This window comes from Mustela putorius, unplaced genomic scaffold, assembly GCF_011764305.1.
Source record: "Mustela putorius furo isolate JIRA1106 unplaced genomic scaffold, ASM1176430v1.1 tig00003896_pilon_pilon_pilon, whole genome shotgun sequence".
In the NCBI taxonomy this organism is placed as follows: domain Eukaryota; kingdom Metazoa; phylum Chordata; class Mammalia; order Carnivora; family Mustelidae; genus Mustela; species Mustela putorius.
This window is the reverse complement of record NW_025422045.1, coordinates 3,635,125-3,651,628: the sequence shown is the minus strand read 5'-3', so window position 1 is coordinate 3,651,628 and position 16,504 is coordinate 3,635,125. Positions and strand designations below refer to the sequence as shown.

The window sequence follows — 16,504 nt, the reverse complement described above, 5'->3', positions numbered from 1 at the left end:
TTGGAGACTGGAATGTTCTTCCCTCATTTGTTCTCAAGGATCATTCCTTCATCCTCTTCAGATCTTGACTCGAATGCCACTTTCTCATCGAGGGCCTCCCTGCCCCCAACATTCACTATGTTAAGCACTCTGCCTCTGCAATCCCTCTCCCCTAAGGTCTCTATCACTTCCTTCAACTTCTCCCTGTGCCGTCTCCTTCCAATAAACGTATGTCCGTATATAGTACTTATCTGTTTGCAGTCAGTTTCCTGCTAGTATGTGAACAACAGGGGCATGAGAATTTGTTTTGCTGATTGCTGTATCCCCCAGCATCAAGAACAATGCCTAGTAAGTAGTAAGAGCTTAGTTAATATTTGTGGAATGAACACAGGAGTCATATCAATCCTTGTCGTACACTCAAGCTTCATAGAAATGGGAACTATATATACAAAGCAGCTTTGTCATAAATGACTGAATGGAAAGGCAAAGAACAGGCCTTCAGCCCAATTAAGGTACTTAAAGCACGCAGTGTACTTTAATTGCTCTTCCCATTTTTTTTTAATTTTCTTTAAAGATTTTATTTCTTTAACAGAGGGAGAGAGAGAGAGAGAGAGCGAGTGAGCTTGCGCACAAGCAGGAGAAGCAGCAGGCAGAGGGAGAACTCGCTGCTCGGCGGGCCCGACCCTTGGATCATGACCTGAGCGAAGGCAGATGCTTGATCGACTGAACCATCCACGTGCCCCTGTTCTTTCCATTTCTTTCTTTTTTAAAGATTTTATTTATTTATTTGACAGACAGAGATCACAAGTAGGCAGAGAGAGAGAGAGAGAGAGGAGGAAGCAGGCTCCCCGCTGAGCAGAGAGCCCAATGTGGGGCTTGATCCCTGGACCCTGGGATCATGACCTGAGCCGAAGGCAGAGGCTTTAACCCACTAAGACACCCAGGCACCCCTATTCTTTCCATTTCTAATGCAAATACTTGATCTCCCCAAATTAATCAGGCCATCTGTTTCCAAACAATGTTGGGACTGTTATCAACCACCTTTTCTTCCTTACTTAAATTCTCACTCAGTCAAGAGCAAAGATTACAGTAGGCAGAGTGCGCAACAAAAATACAGTTATTAAAGCAATGCTTACCAATTCAAAGAGAGGAAATATTCAGACCTTGAGAGGTAATACAAACATCATTGCTCAACTCATTTATGATTTTTCTTGATCAGACAAAGGTTAAAGCAACAGATATGACTCAGAGGGAAGGAAAAATCAACAGATACGATGGTTTAATCGTATGATTTCTAAAATACACTAAACAAATGATGGAGAAATTTGACCCTTCTGATAGGAAAACCTCAAGTTATTAAATGAAAAGCACCTCCTATTCATCCAAATATATTTCTAGAGACAATCTCTATGCTTGAAAAATTCCAACAAATTATTCCCCCCATAGTGAAAAGTTCACATTTTTATCTTTTTAATTTGTATTTTTAAATTACGATTTACTTCCCATGAACACTTAGAGAAGAAGTTGACCATGAGACCAAAGACCTGCGTTCTCTTCTCAGAACACATGAACTCAGGGGAGCATTTCTGTGCACTTCCCACAGCAGCAGGGCACCACCTTCCAAACCCCACCCCCTCAATCAGAGGAGGAACAAGGACAGTCGCAAAGGCTAGTAGGTGGAGAGGTCCATGATCCCCACGGCTGGGGACAGACCTCACAGGGCTCATCTGCTGAACACACATTTCTTCACTGGTCACTTCTGGTGGGGCTGGGAGGAGGTAAGGGGGGCGCAATACTGCAAGGTAGGTAAGTAAGGTGTGGCAATGCCTGTTACCAAAGGACTGCAACCTTATAGAAAGTAACAATTTATTAAGTAGAAGACGCACTGTGTTAGACACAGTGATCACGCGTCAGAGTACGTGGGTTGCAGGGAAAGTCGATTGAGGAAAAAGTTAATTAAGTGACTCACAATCGGAGATGAACATAGTGACATCATGACCTCATTGGATCATTCAACTTGCATTCACCTGTGTATATATCCCTTTTCCAGAGCACAGGGTGTGCAGAAGATCAGCTATACTAAGATACACCTGTCTCTTTATAGAACATCCCTCGCCCCTCACAGAAGAGTCTGACTTCCAATCGTCTGACACTTGTGTCTGGAGCTTCAGAAAGAAATCTTTCATTGAGTAACATTTACGGGGCGGAGGGAGCGGAGAAATACACACACAACTGTCTGCCCATGAGGAAATGTACAAATCCCAGAACTACACACAGTGACGCTTCCATTCATATACACAAGTAAGAGTTTGGACCAACGAGGCCTAACTTGGGATGCCCAGACTTCCTGCTTTAGCTAGACAGTCCTAGTCCATTCTTGCTGTTTGAACAACATATGGCGACCTTATCTAAATCGCTATTATCTTTGTTACAGAACATTAAGCTTTGGCTGTGAAACGGGCAAAATTAGTGCTGTAACTGCCTCCGAAGTTTATACAGGTGGTCAGATTGGTTGAATTGCCCTGCTTTTTCCCCTTACAGACAAGTCATGAATCTGTCCATGTAAGCGAAATGAGGGAGGCTTTTAATAATGAGAGAATCAGTTCTGTCCCTCTGTACTCGTCTGAATCTGTTGTCTAGACACCTCGCCATGTCATTCTGGAATAACGGAGATCCTCTTGCCAGCCACCAGGGATTGTGAATGTCACAAGTAGGTACGAGAAAAAGTTTTCCACTCTTACCTTATTTCTGGCTTAGAAGACAAAAAGCAGAGGTAAGGGCTTTGAATCAAGAGCTATTTATTTTTAAGTGAATAATACAAAAGGCCCTCTCTTTCCATTGAAGTCCCACCCCCTCCCTACTACCAAGTCTCGAATCATTAGAACCAGCGTCTCCACAGAGTAGAAAAGCAGACACCAAGCATTCAATGGAAATCCAGGGCCCCCTGCCACAGTGCCCTCCCTTCCTCTCCCAAACAGGTGGATCTTACTCTGACTCTGTGAGAACGGCAGTGGGGGAGCTATTAGGAATGGGGTGAGCGCACACCCAGCATTCACCTGGGACTGCAACCCCCTGACTTGGGGATGCCAAGGATTGATTCCAGAGCCCTGGTCCCCCTCCCCGCTGTCCCAGCACCCCCTAGGAATGTTTGCATGTTTTCTTGTCCCACAGGTAGCACTGCTCTGACAGGGCATCTCAGAGATCAGTCCCGTAGATGGCCTTATAACGTAAGTACTCTTCTAAGCACTGAAGAACGTTGTCATCCACCTTCGGGTCAAACTTGTTAGCCAAAAGGTGATGGTTTTGAAGAATCCAGTGCAGGTCCCCAGTCCCATAAACACAGACAGACCGCTGGTGGGTTCCCGAGCAAGGTGCATACGGTGCCCCCCTACTGACATCTCCCTCATGGCCCTGCCACTTGACCAGCCTGGCAATGGCTGTCATGTCGGAGATGTGAAACTTGGGGTGGTAGGGAATAGAACCCGGCATCCACGGTGCGCGCTGAAGGGTGGCCCACAGATGCTCGTCGGGGCTATAGGTGTCTTTCACCCACTCGATCAGTCTTCGGGACTTGGGGTTCTCCAGGACATGCTGGACAAAGTCTCGAGAAGCCACGATATAGGCATTCCCCGTGAACATAGGTATATTATCTGGCGGGGGATCCTTCATCTTGCTGGTTATGGACAGTGTGTCTGTCACCTCATAGTGATAGGTCCAGCGAGACCTTTTGTACTCCGTAGGCTTTTCTGACTCCATACTGTTCTTCCCGTTCAACAACTTGAGGGCCAGGACCATCTCGGCATTGGTCTTTATAGGAAAGTCTGTCCCACACGTATTCAGCAAGTATTTCCATGGCACTGAGCTCTGGAGCAAGTCCTCCATACAGTTGAGGTCGGCCTGCACCCTGGACCAGGAGGCATAAACCACCCGAACCAACTTACTGGCTATGAAGACATTTGGGAAGCATGACACAATTGCCTTGACTGCCTCTTTGAAAGTTTCTGGGGATTTCTCATCCACGTGGACACAGTATACGTTCTGAGGAGCATACAAAGCTCGCAGCAGTCTTTCGAAGTTCTCTATCTTCTCATGGACCACCATAGAGTACGCGATAGGGAAGTCTAACTCTTCTTTGCTCAGAGGGAACCGCAGGAACTTCCGCTCAGTCTTAAAGTGCTCACAGTCCCTGGTCATGTTCAGGTAGTCAGTGTCTGTGAAAGGCTCCCGCTTCTTCTTGACCTCCAGGTTGTCCAGGAGAGCCTCCGTCACCGCTTGCTGGTCCCCTCGGATGATTCCAGAACAGTTGATGGTTCTCTTCGCTGGCAGCTTCAGGGACTTGTACAGGATGTCCCTACAGTGCTGGCTCTGAAAGACCCGGGACTCCAGATCCACGGAATCAAAGTCACATTTCAGTCGGAGAGAAAACCTCAGAGCAACCACAGCCAGCAGCATATAGCAGCCCAGGGCCCACAGGTGATGCTGGCGGCAGAGCCGCTTCTTCCACCAAACCATCTTCAAGGAATGAGAAACCAGTGGAGCTGGGGCACAGGGAAGGAGGAGGAGGATGGGATCCTTGGACAGAACAAAATGCCTTCGATTACAAATGAACCCTGAATGTATTCACAGGAACACCAAGCTCAACTCCAGAGGGATGGCAAAAAGGTATTTCTTCTCTATACAAATATCCTCAGTCAAGACCTGCCTAGGAACCTCTTACCCCTGGCTTGTTGACAGAGGTCTATAATCTGACCCTACAAACAAGCCATTCATGCTGGGATCGAGGTCTGGATCCACCTCCACCCCAAGAGACAAGGAAAGGGCACAGAACAGAGCACCTGCTGCCACTGGGGTGTAATGAGTAAGAGGAAATCCCTGCCTGCCTCTCTTTCCTCCACCTACCCCCACCCCAACCCCCGCCAAAACCTTGTTTCTAGTATAGCTCTTATCTGGGGCTGAGAATTTCTAATCAGTCTAGGGAGACACTCCATGAAATTCAGACTCTCAAGCATCTGTTCTAGAAATCCAAAGATCCAAAGCCTCTTAGAAGAAAATGTACCGGGGCACCTGGCTGACTCAGTTGAGAGAGCATGAAACTCTTGATCCCAGGGTCATAAGTTTGAGTCCCACGTGGAGATTATTTAAAAATAAATAAACTCTTAAAAAATAAATAAATAAGATAAAAGTACATTTCTTGCTCTTGTTTGGCAATTTGTGAATTGGGCTGTTTGCACCCCACAGAATTCACTGGGTAGATGTGGTATCTAGCCCACCCTTCTTTAACAACAACAAAAAATTTTTTCTTGAAGAAGTACAAAAAAACTGGATATGATCCAACAAATGCATTGTAATCATTCATATAGATAACCCAGTCTATCCAAATTCAAAATATATCTACAGTCAGAGACACACAGAGCTATGCATATATATAGTAGTTAATGTTTGCTTTGTACGGGCCAAAAATATTTCTTGACATTGTCCAATTTAATCTTTGCAACATACCTGAAGTGTAGTATTCCTAGGCCTCTTTCAAATATAGGAAAACAAATGCTAACTAACTTACCAAAGGTCATGTATATTTTAAGACACAACTAGGGGACTTAGCCCCACACCCCTTCTCCCCAATTTTTTTTTTTGTCTGCAAGCCCAATACTTCTTCCTCCAAACCACAGTCACCTTTTAAATAATACAATACAGGGTTCTGGATCCCATCAAAGAAAACCAGATGCTATAGAGAAAAAAAAAATCCTTACTAGAAAGAAACAAAATGTGACAAATCCTCCTGACAAAAACTGTTTTCCCTTGTCATGTCCTCTTTCTAAGCATAAGGTTGTGTCCTTCTTGTTCCTAACTTTTTACAGGAAACTAAGAAGAAGGAAAAATGAAAGATTAAGAAAATTCTCACCTTTTTAAAATAGCTTTGCTCTTGCTTAGGAAAGATTACTTGCCAGGGTGTGTGTGTTTCCAAGGGAAGATTGATTGGAATCCGTGGAAGCAAATGTGAACACCATATCCCCTTCTTCTAACCCCTCCAAAATATGGTATCTGATATTCACGGGATGTCCACGACCCGTCTCAGGCTCCTTCTCAGTCTCTGCAAAGGAGAGAGCAGCAGGTGGCTCTATCACTCACCTTCTAGCTTCCTGCTCTCAGACTTGAGCACAAGCTGACGAAGAGTCAGGAGCACATTCTCAGGCACTAGTCATTCAGGGAGGCAAATAAGGCAGGAAGAAAATGCTGGCTGTATATATACAAGCAGGTTTTTTTTTTCTTTAAGATTTCACTTATTATTTGACAGAGAGAGAGAGCGAGCACAAGCAGGGGGAGCAGCAGGAGGAGAAGGAGCAGCAGACTCCCTGCTGAGCAGGGAGCCCCCCACAGGGCTCAACCCCAGGACCCTGAGATCATGATCTGAGCTGAAACCAAGAGTCACCCAGGTGCCCCGCAAACAGGTATTTCGACCAGAACAGCCAGTTTGTAACCTGCTCTCCTGCCACAAAACTATTCATAAACACCTGTCAGTGCTCACACAAGAACTTGAAAGCTTTCCTGCCCCTTTCCCGCTTAGCAGGAACCATAGAAACACAGGTATTCCCTTGCTTTCTTTTGGCCTGGAAATTAAGTTACTCCTCTTTTTTCCCCTGAACATTACAAGAGTGAAGCAATAAAAAACAAGACCAAAAAAAAAAAAAGACACCCAAAACCCAAAAAAATGAAAAAGATTTTTTTTAAACCTTAAAAAAATCCTTAAAAACCAGTTTTTTCTCCAATGCCAACTGCTTTAAAAAAAAAATCCATTTGCCTGCCCTTCGTTACTGTTTATTGTGAGCTGTAGAAATACCCACAGGCTTCCAGTTCTCACTCACTAATGTCTGTGAGTCTAGGGTCTTGGCAGTGGAAGAAATGGACCTTCAGTGAGAGCCCCACGGGGTGGGAAACGCCTTCTTCAAAGCCGCTGTCACTGGGGTTTGCCAGTTTCTCTCCTGAACCCAGCCCCCACTCTAACAAAGCAGCATTCCTGGCCAAATATTTGAGAGAGAAAATTTAATATAAAGAACTTAAGTAGCTATAAAGTTAAGTAGGTAACTGCAGGGCAGAGGGAGGGCGTGTTAAGACGCCCTAAATTAGGGAAGTAGCAATTGCTGGAGGTAGTTACCACTCCCAGGCTGGAGGAATGAAGACAAGATTTGGGAATTTTTTAATTTAAAATTTGGGAAGATGGGTGCCAACAAGCTGAAACGCAAGACCTCTGAGATGAGTACGCCACCAACTACTCAATGGGGACTGGGGTCTCTGTCCTCAGAGGGCCGCTCCCAGGCTGAGATCCCAACCTCTCCTGAGGCGGCTGACGTCTTTGCCCACCGTTACTGTAACTGGATTCAGTGCAGTTACATAAAGAAACTGCCTCTGGGAGGTAAACAGGCGTTGACATGGTGATGCTCACTGAAGCAGGAAGTGGACAGGAAGCCAGCAGGAAATCGCGCCTTCAGTCCTACTGGCTCCCTCCAGCGCCCCCTGTTGGCCGAGCCTAATAGGGGGCAGAGCCGGCGATGCAGAAATCCTAGCTGATTCCAAAATGTGGGCTTCATATGATGCAGAAATCCTAGCTGATTCCAAAATGTGGGCTTCGTATGAGGGCAACAGCATAAGAACGGAGATCAATCAAGTTACCTTATTCCTACAGGAATTGTTTATGCGGCTTCCAGTACAGCCTAGGGAACTTAGTTCTTTTCTTTTTTTAGGCCTCTTCTTCCTGCTTCTGACTATAGATGGAGACAGACCAATGGTGGGGGAGCTATATAGGGTCATCTGTGCTCCCACTTTTACTGGCCCCGCTCCTTGGGCTCTGTCTTCTCTCAGCTTCCATCATTCAGAGTCTGTGTGGCTCTCGGTTTTGAGCTGTGACATTTCTGAGGCAAACATGGTTAAAGGGCAAATGCTGGTTCAGGTATCCGAATCTACAAAAATCTCTCCAATTTCTTTCTATGTGACTTTTCTTCGATGGGCCCCCTCAAAGTCCCACCTTCTTTCCCATAAAAATCATATCACAGAATCTCTCAGTAAAAAGAAAACATTCTGAATATTTGATTAAGGTAACCAAAATAAGTATCCACTCTTGTTAAATATATGCTAATATAATATTAACACATAGTAAAATAAGACAAAATCGGAGGGAGGCAAACCACGAGAGACTCTTAACTCTAGGAAACAAACTGAGGGCTTCCTGAAGGGAGCGGGGTTGGGGGAGGGGGTAACTGGGTGATGGACATTAAGGAGCTCATGTGATGTAATGAGCACTGGGTGTTCCAAGCAACAGGTGAATCGCTAAATTCTACCCCTGAAACTAATAATACATTGCATGTTAAATGAATTTAAGTTAAAAAATTAAACTGTAGATAGAGTTTGTTGAGATATTCTACATATTAGTAATATCAAGTGGGTAGTATTTACAGGCACACCTGGGTTTTGACAAGAGAGCAAAGTCTGAATCCTGGCTCTGTCACTTTCTAACTGCAGGATCACAGGCAAATGATGTAATCCATCTATGCTTCACTGACTTCCTTTGTGTAACTGGGACAGATACCAATACCTATTTTATAGGATGGTTGTGAGGATTAAACATGATAACACATGGCTTAATATCTGGCACCAAGCAGGCCATTGAGGAAGGTCACAGAGGCTCCCAAGCCAGCCCTCAAAGGCCTCTTATACTCACAGAATAGCTCAAGAAGGGTACTATTAGCATTCTTGAACTGTGGACCAAGCAACAGTATTGATGCTGGTAATGTGGCCAGAAGGGTAGACCAGCAAAAAGACTTGAGCTCGTCCCCTTTTCCATGCCCTCCCTGTTACAACTGTGTTGTAAGTGGTGGGCAGGAGCACTGCAGAGAGGAGGGGTGAGCTGCAGCTGAGACCAGGAAGGGCAGGCAAAGGGGACAGGATGGCTGGAGGTACAGGAGAGTCATGAGCCAGGCTACCTGTAGAGATCCCTTGGACAGATATTCGGCATGGTCACAGCTTCCACACTTTAAGTCCATGCTGGCCTTGAGGAGAAGGTAGAGCATAGGCAAGAGGGAGGGCTCAGTCCCGGAATGCCTGGGAGCCAGGCTGTTTTCAAGGCAGGAACCCGGACCCGGGACCCGAAGCCCCGTCATTAGGACTTCTTTTACCCCTGCTGACATAAGAAAGCAGAGCGAGAGGATCCTGGAGGCAAAAGTGTCTGAGAGTTCAGGATGACAGGAAGATAGCTAGAAGTCCCAAGCACTGAAAATGATAACAGCACTCACCTTTCTAGACTATCAAAAATAAAAGCAACATGAATCCAGATCATAAGATTGTCCAACACAGGTCTGAATTCCCACGATGACCGTGGCTATCTTTGCTACTTCAGAAAACAGTAAGACTCAGGAGTTGAGACTCCCCACTGGGCAAAAAGCTTTGCTCGCATCCCCTGAGCTCTGAATCATAAATCCTTACAGGTCTGTGGGAAGGACCGGGACTTCTACCAAGAATGGAATGGAGAAATGGAATGGAGAAACTAAGTCGGGCTCATCAGGGTGAATCTGGAAGACTCCAGTGGAGTTTAGCAGATGGAGGGTCGGGGACCCCTACTGTCTTAACAATAGGGTCAGAGGAGGGTCAGGGTAGCCAGAATCCAACCCCTGTATTTTTTTTTTTTTAAGATTTTATTTATTTGTCAGAGCGACACAGAGAGCACAGGCAGGCAGAGAGGCAGCCAGAGGCAGAGGGAGAAGCAAGCTCCCCGCGGAGCAAGGAGCGCGATGGGACCCAGCCCAGGACGCTGGGACCATGACCTGAGCTGAAGGCAGCTGCTTCACCGACAGAGCCACCCAGGGGTCCCAGAATCCAACCACTTTAAACTGGATTCACAAATTGGCAGATTTCCCCTTCCACTCATTCTACGGGATGGTGTTTACCTCCGGGAGGTATCAGCTTCGTCTTCTCATTAGGCTGCAGCTCCCGGAAATCACGTCCTTTCTCGCTCCGCGCCCAGCACGGTCGACATGAGAACTCTAAGGCTTCCCAGGAGAGAACCACCACCCGGGGCCCGCGGACCGCAAGGGCCACGTCCCTGACTGATGGAGAGGAGAACGTGACTCAGGGAGGCAGACGGAAGAGCAGATAAGCAGGCAGTAAGCCAAGTTAATGTGTTACCGATCCGCCGGAGCAGGGGTTTGAAGGGAGCCTAAGGTTCTGAGGAAGACGAGGTTGCAGTGCTTTGAGCTTCTATCACAGGTTCTAGGTCTGGGGGTTCCTGGGGGAAATGGGGCTGTGCTATCCGGCCAAACAGAAGTGGTTAAAAGACCCAACAGGACCAACTCTGTCTCCATCAGGGCTGGCAGCCTGCTCGCCAGGCCCTCCCCCTGCTCACGCCCCACAGCCCAGAGCAGAAAGGAACAGCGATTCAAGAAAGAAAAAAGACACCCCCTCACCCCACAGAATTCAGTCTATACCTATTTATTAAACGCAGAGACTTTCCAGAGTCGGAAAGAAAGCCATGTAGCCAGGGGGACACAATCCCAAGGCTCCTTCCTGCTCACAGTCCCAAGGCAGACCGTCTGCTGAACTGTGAAGGACGTATGTGCTCCCTCTGTCCCCAGGCCCCCAACTTTGGGTGGGGCTGCCCACTCCTCAGCACACAGACCCAGCGGGGAGCCACAGCCACGTGTTCTATGGGCTCAGTCCTAAACCTGTCAAAAGGCACTGGACCTCTGTGGCATCCTGAGCTCCTGACTCAGCTCTGCCTTCCCACCCAGCCTAGGGGGACGCCCCATGGATGGTAGATTCCCCCAAATGTTTCCTGAATGGACAGCGGCTTCTGTGTCCCTGAGAGGGTGCTCTAAGTACTAGAGCCTTGGAACTACGGCTTACGGCTCTGTGGCTGTCCCTTGACCAGGACAGTTTGGAGGTCCTGCGGTCCACGGACCTGCAGATTTCTTACAGTTCAGTAAAACAGGATGCTTGTTCTCTCTTCCTTACAAGGTTCCACATAACCTTTTCTCTTCTCTAAAGCTTACTCCAGAGTAAGCATACAGCATACAATACTCACAACATACAGAATACATGTTCATCGACAGCTGATGTTATCTGTAAGGATCTGGTCCACACTAGGCTCTTAGTTAAGTTTTGGGGGTGTCGGAAGTTAGACGTGGAGTTTTGACTGTGTGGTGGGAGGAGGGGCAGCAACTCTAAGGCCCAGTGCTGGTGAGGGTCACCTGTAATTACTGGAACTACTGGGTCGAGACTCCTGGATGTAAGCTGTGCACGAAAATGGGATCCAGCAAGCTGAAGAGAACCAAAATCCGAATAGGAGTCAATGGATTAATTTTGCTTAGGAAACGTCCTCCAAAATAGCCTGCCAGGGGTGCCTGGGTGGCTCAGTGGCTTAAGCCTCTGCCTTCAGCTCAGGTCATGATCTCAGGGTGCTGGGATCGAGCCCCACATCGGGCTCTCTGCTCAGCAGGGAGCCTGCTTCCCCCTCTCTCTCTGCCTGCCTCTCGGCCTACTTGTGATCTCTGTCAATTAAATAAATAAAATCTTTTTAAAAAAATAACCTGCCAAAAGAGATTCGGGAGCATGTTAATGATGGGATCAAGGTGCCTCCCACTGTGTCCTTAAGAAGGAACCTAAATGGAACCAACAATAAATGGTACATGACATGGCAGTGCTTCCCTCATTTACCCCACTTAACAGCTGTTGACTGAGGAGGTTGCTAAGATTAAATGCCAGAGATAGAGTTGACTAAGACAGTCTTTACTTTTGGGGCACATGGGTGGCTCAGTGGACTAAGCATCTGCCTTAGGGCTAAGATATGATCCCGAGGTCCTGGGATCGAGCCCCAAGTCAGGATCCCTGCTCAGCAGGGACCTTGCTTCTCCTTCTCTCACCCCCCTCCCTACTTGTGATCTCTCTCTCTCAAATAAAAAAATAAAATCTTTAAAAAAAAGTCTCTATTTTCAAAGTGCTCATAGTCTTATGTGAAAGAAATATGTGAAAATAGATAATAATGCCATGTGTGAGTGCAAACGGAGGTATGCAATGGATATACCAGATTCCCAGAAGTTAAAATGTCCAGAAAGATGCCCCTTTCCCCCCAGCTCTTGTGCTCTGCCTTTGGCTCAGGTCATGACCCCAAGGTCCTGGGATTAAGCCCCACGTTGGGCTCCCTGATCAGCAAGAAGTCTGCTTCTCCCTCTGCCTCTCCCTACCTCTGCCCTGGCTTGTGCTCTCTCTGATAAATAAGTAAAATCTTTTTTTAAAAATTAAAAATTCAAAAAAGAAAAAGAAAGTTCCAAAATTTCCAGATAGTATATAGAATTTTTTTAAGGTTTTAAAAAATTTATTTTTTAAAAGTTAACATGTGCATAAAAGGAAATTGAAAAACATAAGAAGCAAAGAACAAAATCATCCATAATCACAAGCAGTTTACAGTTTGACTTCTAGGTCCCACGTGTGTATCTACAAAAGTAAGCATTTTAATGTAATTAAGATTGTAGTTATGTATCATGCTTTTTTACACACCATGAATATTTACCATTTCAAAGTCCTCAAACTATGAGTATTTCAATAACCAAGAATACACTATACCATCTGAAAGAAAAAAGTGTAATCCTGCCTTTCTTGACGACAAAGATTTCAGAAAAGACAAAAATGGCAACAGGCCTCTAGATAAAGATACTGGCAGGGTTACCATTAAAATACTGCATTACCTTAATGTTCAATTAAAACAGACATAAGTAAGAGTACACAATGTATAATGCTTCTAAAAGAATTCATTATCCAATCTATACTATTCAAATATTAGCAATGGGGTATGTTTCCATTGAATCACTTAATGTATTCCTATAGTACAGCCAAAGAGACACACACACATTAACAGTTATTACAATGTAAGTATGAACGCATCCGCATACAGCTCTCCCTCTATACTTCCTCCTGCCCCTCTGCGGCCAACCTAGTAAGTCCTCACATTTCTGAGACAGCGTAACAATTCCACGTCCAAGATACTTCGTTCCTATCAATGATAAAAGAAACTTATAAATTGGTTGACTCACTAGCTGTACATTTTATCATACATTGTCACCTCAGGACATCCAAAAAGCTTAGATGTTACAAAATAATGACACTTGTCCACAACAAACAGAGGTACTTCATCAAAATGCACATCCAGGGACGCCTGGATGGCTCAGTTGGTTGGACGACTGCCTTCGGCTCAGGTCATGATCCTGGAGTCACAGGATCGAGTCCCGCATCAGGCTCCCAGCTCCATGGGGAGTCTGCTTCTCTCTTTGACCTTCTCCTCGTTCATGCTCTCTCTCACTGTCTCTCTCTCAAGTAAATAAATAAAATCTTAAAAAAAAATAAAAAATTAAAAAAAAATGCACATCCAGACCTATGGTTATAACCTAAAATGGTCTTCCATATGTGGAGGTAACTAGCAAAAAGCCCTTCCCTTCACCCCTCCTCTGCTCCCTCCACCATTTTAATGACCAAGCATAGGACTACATCTAGCTCTAAGAGGTGATTGACAGTCCCAGAACAGTCCTTCCTAAAAACCAACAAAAAGGCATTCATAAAGGGAGTATTTTACTACCTCTACTTTTAATATACTTTGAATATTAGGACTTGTTTATCCTTGGACACACAGCAACATTAACTAAAACGCACATACAGAACTTTAAGACTCATGGGCACAGAACCCTTTGCTCCTCACTTCCTTCCCTGCCCCCATCCCCATCCCCTAGTGACCCCAGTGAACAGTCAGCATACGCTCCAAGACATCAAGTTTAACAACTCCATTCCCAAAATACAAACATTCCTGTAGATTAACAAGAAAGGGTGTTGCTACTCTACTCCTAACATGTGGTTCACTTTCAAACATCCAGAAGACTAGATGTTTCAAGTAAGGATTTATTTAAAATTTGCCCACTACATACATAGTAGCACTGAAAAGAATATTCTGGCTTAGAATCCTTCCTCTTCTCATTTCTATCAACATAGTGGAAAGTATAAGCCACTGTAATGCTTAGAGGGGACTTTAACATTTTTATGATACCTAAGTGAGAAAGTTCTTTTTAGTATTATACCAAGACCATAAGATTAAAAACAAAACCAAGACAGATCTGACTATAAAGAAACCATAAACAAAAATATCACTGGAAGTGAGAAATGGGACTCCTGGGGAAGTTCTTCAAAAAGGAGAGGCTAGGGGCACCTGGGTGGCTCAGTGGGTTAAGCCTCTGCCTTCGGCTCAGGTCATGATCCCAGGGTCCTGGGATGGAGCTTCACATCGGGCTCTCTGCTCAGCGGGGAGCCTGCTTCTCTTCCTCTCTCTCTCTCTGCCTGCCTCTGCCTCCTTGTGATCTCTGTCAAATAAATAAATAAATAAAATTTTTTTTAAAAGGAGAGGCTAATATCAGAAAGGATAAATACCCACCATTTGCAACCACTAGGATGGAACTGGAGGGGGATTATGCTAAGTAAAATAAGTCAATCAGAGAAAGACAATTATCATATGGTTTCTCTCATATGTGGAACATAATAAATAGCACAGAGGATCATAGGGGAAGGGAAAGAAAACTAAATGGGAAGAAATCACAGAGATAAACAATGACAGACCCTTGACTCAGAAACAAACTGAGGGTTGTAGAAAGGGAGATGGACAAGGGAATGGAATAACCAGGTGACAGGTATTAAGGAGGGCACATAATGTGATGAGCACTGGGAGTTCTATGCAACTGATGAATCACTGAACACTACATCAAAAACTAACGATGTACTATATGTTGGCTAATTGAATTTAAATAAATTTAAAAAGAAAAAGGAGAGACTGAGCCCTTCTTCTTTTCCTTCTTTGGGAAGTCATGAATGCAGACGTAAATGGCTGGAGCTTCAGCAGCTATCGAAGACTTAAAGGCAACATTGAAAATGGAAGCCATGAGTTGAAAGTAATGCCATGGCACCATTTCACCAGTTTTGAACCACCTACTTCTAGGTTTCATTTATAGAAGAGAGAGAGATAACTCATGTAGCCACTACTTTTTCATGTCTCTGATATGAGCAGTCATTCACAAATTCCTAACTCATACAGAAGCTGTTTCTTAATTCAGGGACATTTAGAACCATAGGTATGAAAAAGGGACATATGTCAGGGGAGTAAGGAGAAGGTGGTCTGAAGCCTGCAGAGTACAGAACAGGAGCTCTAATTCCCATTCTCTCTACCGCCACCTCCTTCATCTCCACACCACCATCATCATCTCTTGTTCCTTAGGAAAAACACAGTTCAGGGGGCACCTGGCTGGCTCAGTCAGGTAAGTGTCCGACTCTTTATTTCGGCTCAGGTCATGATCTCATGGGTCATGGGATCAAGCCCTGTGTTGGGCTCCCTGCTCAGTTGGAGTCTGCTTCTCCCTCTGCCTCTGCCCTGACTCGAATGCCCACACACATACTCTCTCTCAAATAAATAACATCTTTTTTTTTCGAATTTTTATTTTTTATAAACATATATTTTTATCCCCAGGGGTACAGGTCTGTGAATTGCCAGGTTTACACACTTCACAGCACTCACCATAGCACATACCCTCCCCAATGTCCATAACCCCACCCCCTTCTCCCAACCCCCCTTCTCCCAGCAACCCTCAGTTTGTTTTGTGAGACTAAGAGTCACTTATGGTTTGTCTCCCTCCCAATCCCATCTTGTTTCATTTATTCTCCTCCTATCCCCTTAACCCCCCATGTTGCATCTCCACTTCCTCATATCAGGGAGATCATATGATAGTTGTCTTTCTCCGCTTATTTCGCTAAGCATGATACCCTCTAATTCCATCCATGTCATCGCAAATGGCAAGATTTCATTTCTTTTGATGGCTTCATAGTAGCCCATTGTGTATATATACCACATCTTCTTTATCCATTCATCTGTTGATAGACATCTAGGTTTTTTCCATAGTTTGGCTATTGTGGACATTGCTGCTATAAACGCTCAGGAGCACGTGCCCCTTCAGATCACTACGTTTGTATCTTTAGGGTAAATACCCAGTAGGGCAATTGCTGGGTCATAAGGTAGTTCTATTTTCAACATTTTGAGGAACCTCCAGAGTAGTTGCACCAGCTTGCATTCCCACCAACAGTGTAGGAGGATTCCCCTTTCTCTGCATCATCTCCAGCATCTGTCATTTCCTGACTTGTTAATTTTAGCAATTCTGACTGGTGTGAGGTGATATCTCATTGTGGTTTTGATTTGTATTTCCCTGATGCCGAGTGGTATGGAGCACTTTTTCATGTGTCTGTTGGCCATCTGGATGTCTTCTTTGCAGAAATGTCTGTTCATGTCTTCTGTCCATTTCTTGATCAGATTATTTCTTCTTTGGGTGTTGAGTTTGCTAAGTTCTTTATAGATTTTGGACACTAGCCCTTTATCTGATAAGTCGTTTGCAAATATCTTCTCCCATTCTGTCAGTTGTCTTTTGGTTTTGTAAACTGTTTCCTTTGCTGTGCAAAAGCTTTT

General features: G+C 45.0%; 1 protein-coding gene across 3 annotated transcripts; it reads right to left on the bottom strand.

Annotated features, from left to right (window-relative positions):
- Positions 1 to 2,458: 2,458 nt before the first annotated feature.
- On the bottom strand, positions 2,459 to 10,127 carry GCNT3 (glucosaminyl (N-acetyl) transferase 3, mucin type). Of its 3 annotated transcripts, none has more exons than XM_013059425.2 (3): positions 9,915 to 10,127; positions 5,882 to 6,070; positions 2,459 to 4,551 (listed from the first exon to the last, which is right to left on the bottom strand). In XM_013059425.2, the coding sequence occupies exon 3, from the start codon at positions 4,489 to 4,491 to the stop codon at positions 3,175 to 3,177; it is 1,317 nt and encodes a 438-aa protein (XP_012914879.1). In that variant the 5' UTR covers positions 4,492 to 4,551; positions 5,882 to 6,070; positions 9,915 to 10,127; the 3' UTR covers positions 2,459 to 3,174. The 3 variants fall into 3 exon arrangements, with proteins under 3 accessions (XP_012914879.1, XP_004758845.1, XP_004758847.1); XM_004758788.3 differs by lacking the exon at positions 9,915 to 10,127 and adding an exon at positions 7,224 to 7,428; XM_004758790.3 differs by lacking the exon at positions 9,915 to 10,127 and adding an exon at positions 7,308 to 7,428.
- Positions 10,128 to 16,504: the final 6,377 nt, after the last annotated feature.

Coding starts and splice junctions, on each gene's coding strand:
- GCNT3 (XM_013059425.2), bottom strand. CDS start 4,491: ATGGTTTGGTGGAAGAAGCGGCTCTGCCGCCAGCATCACCTGTGGGCC.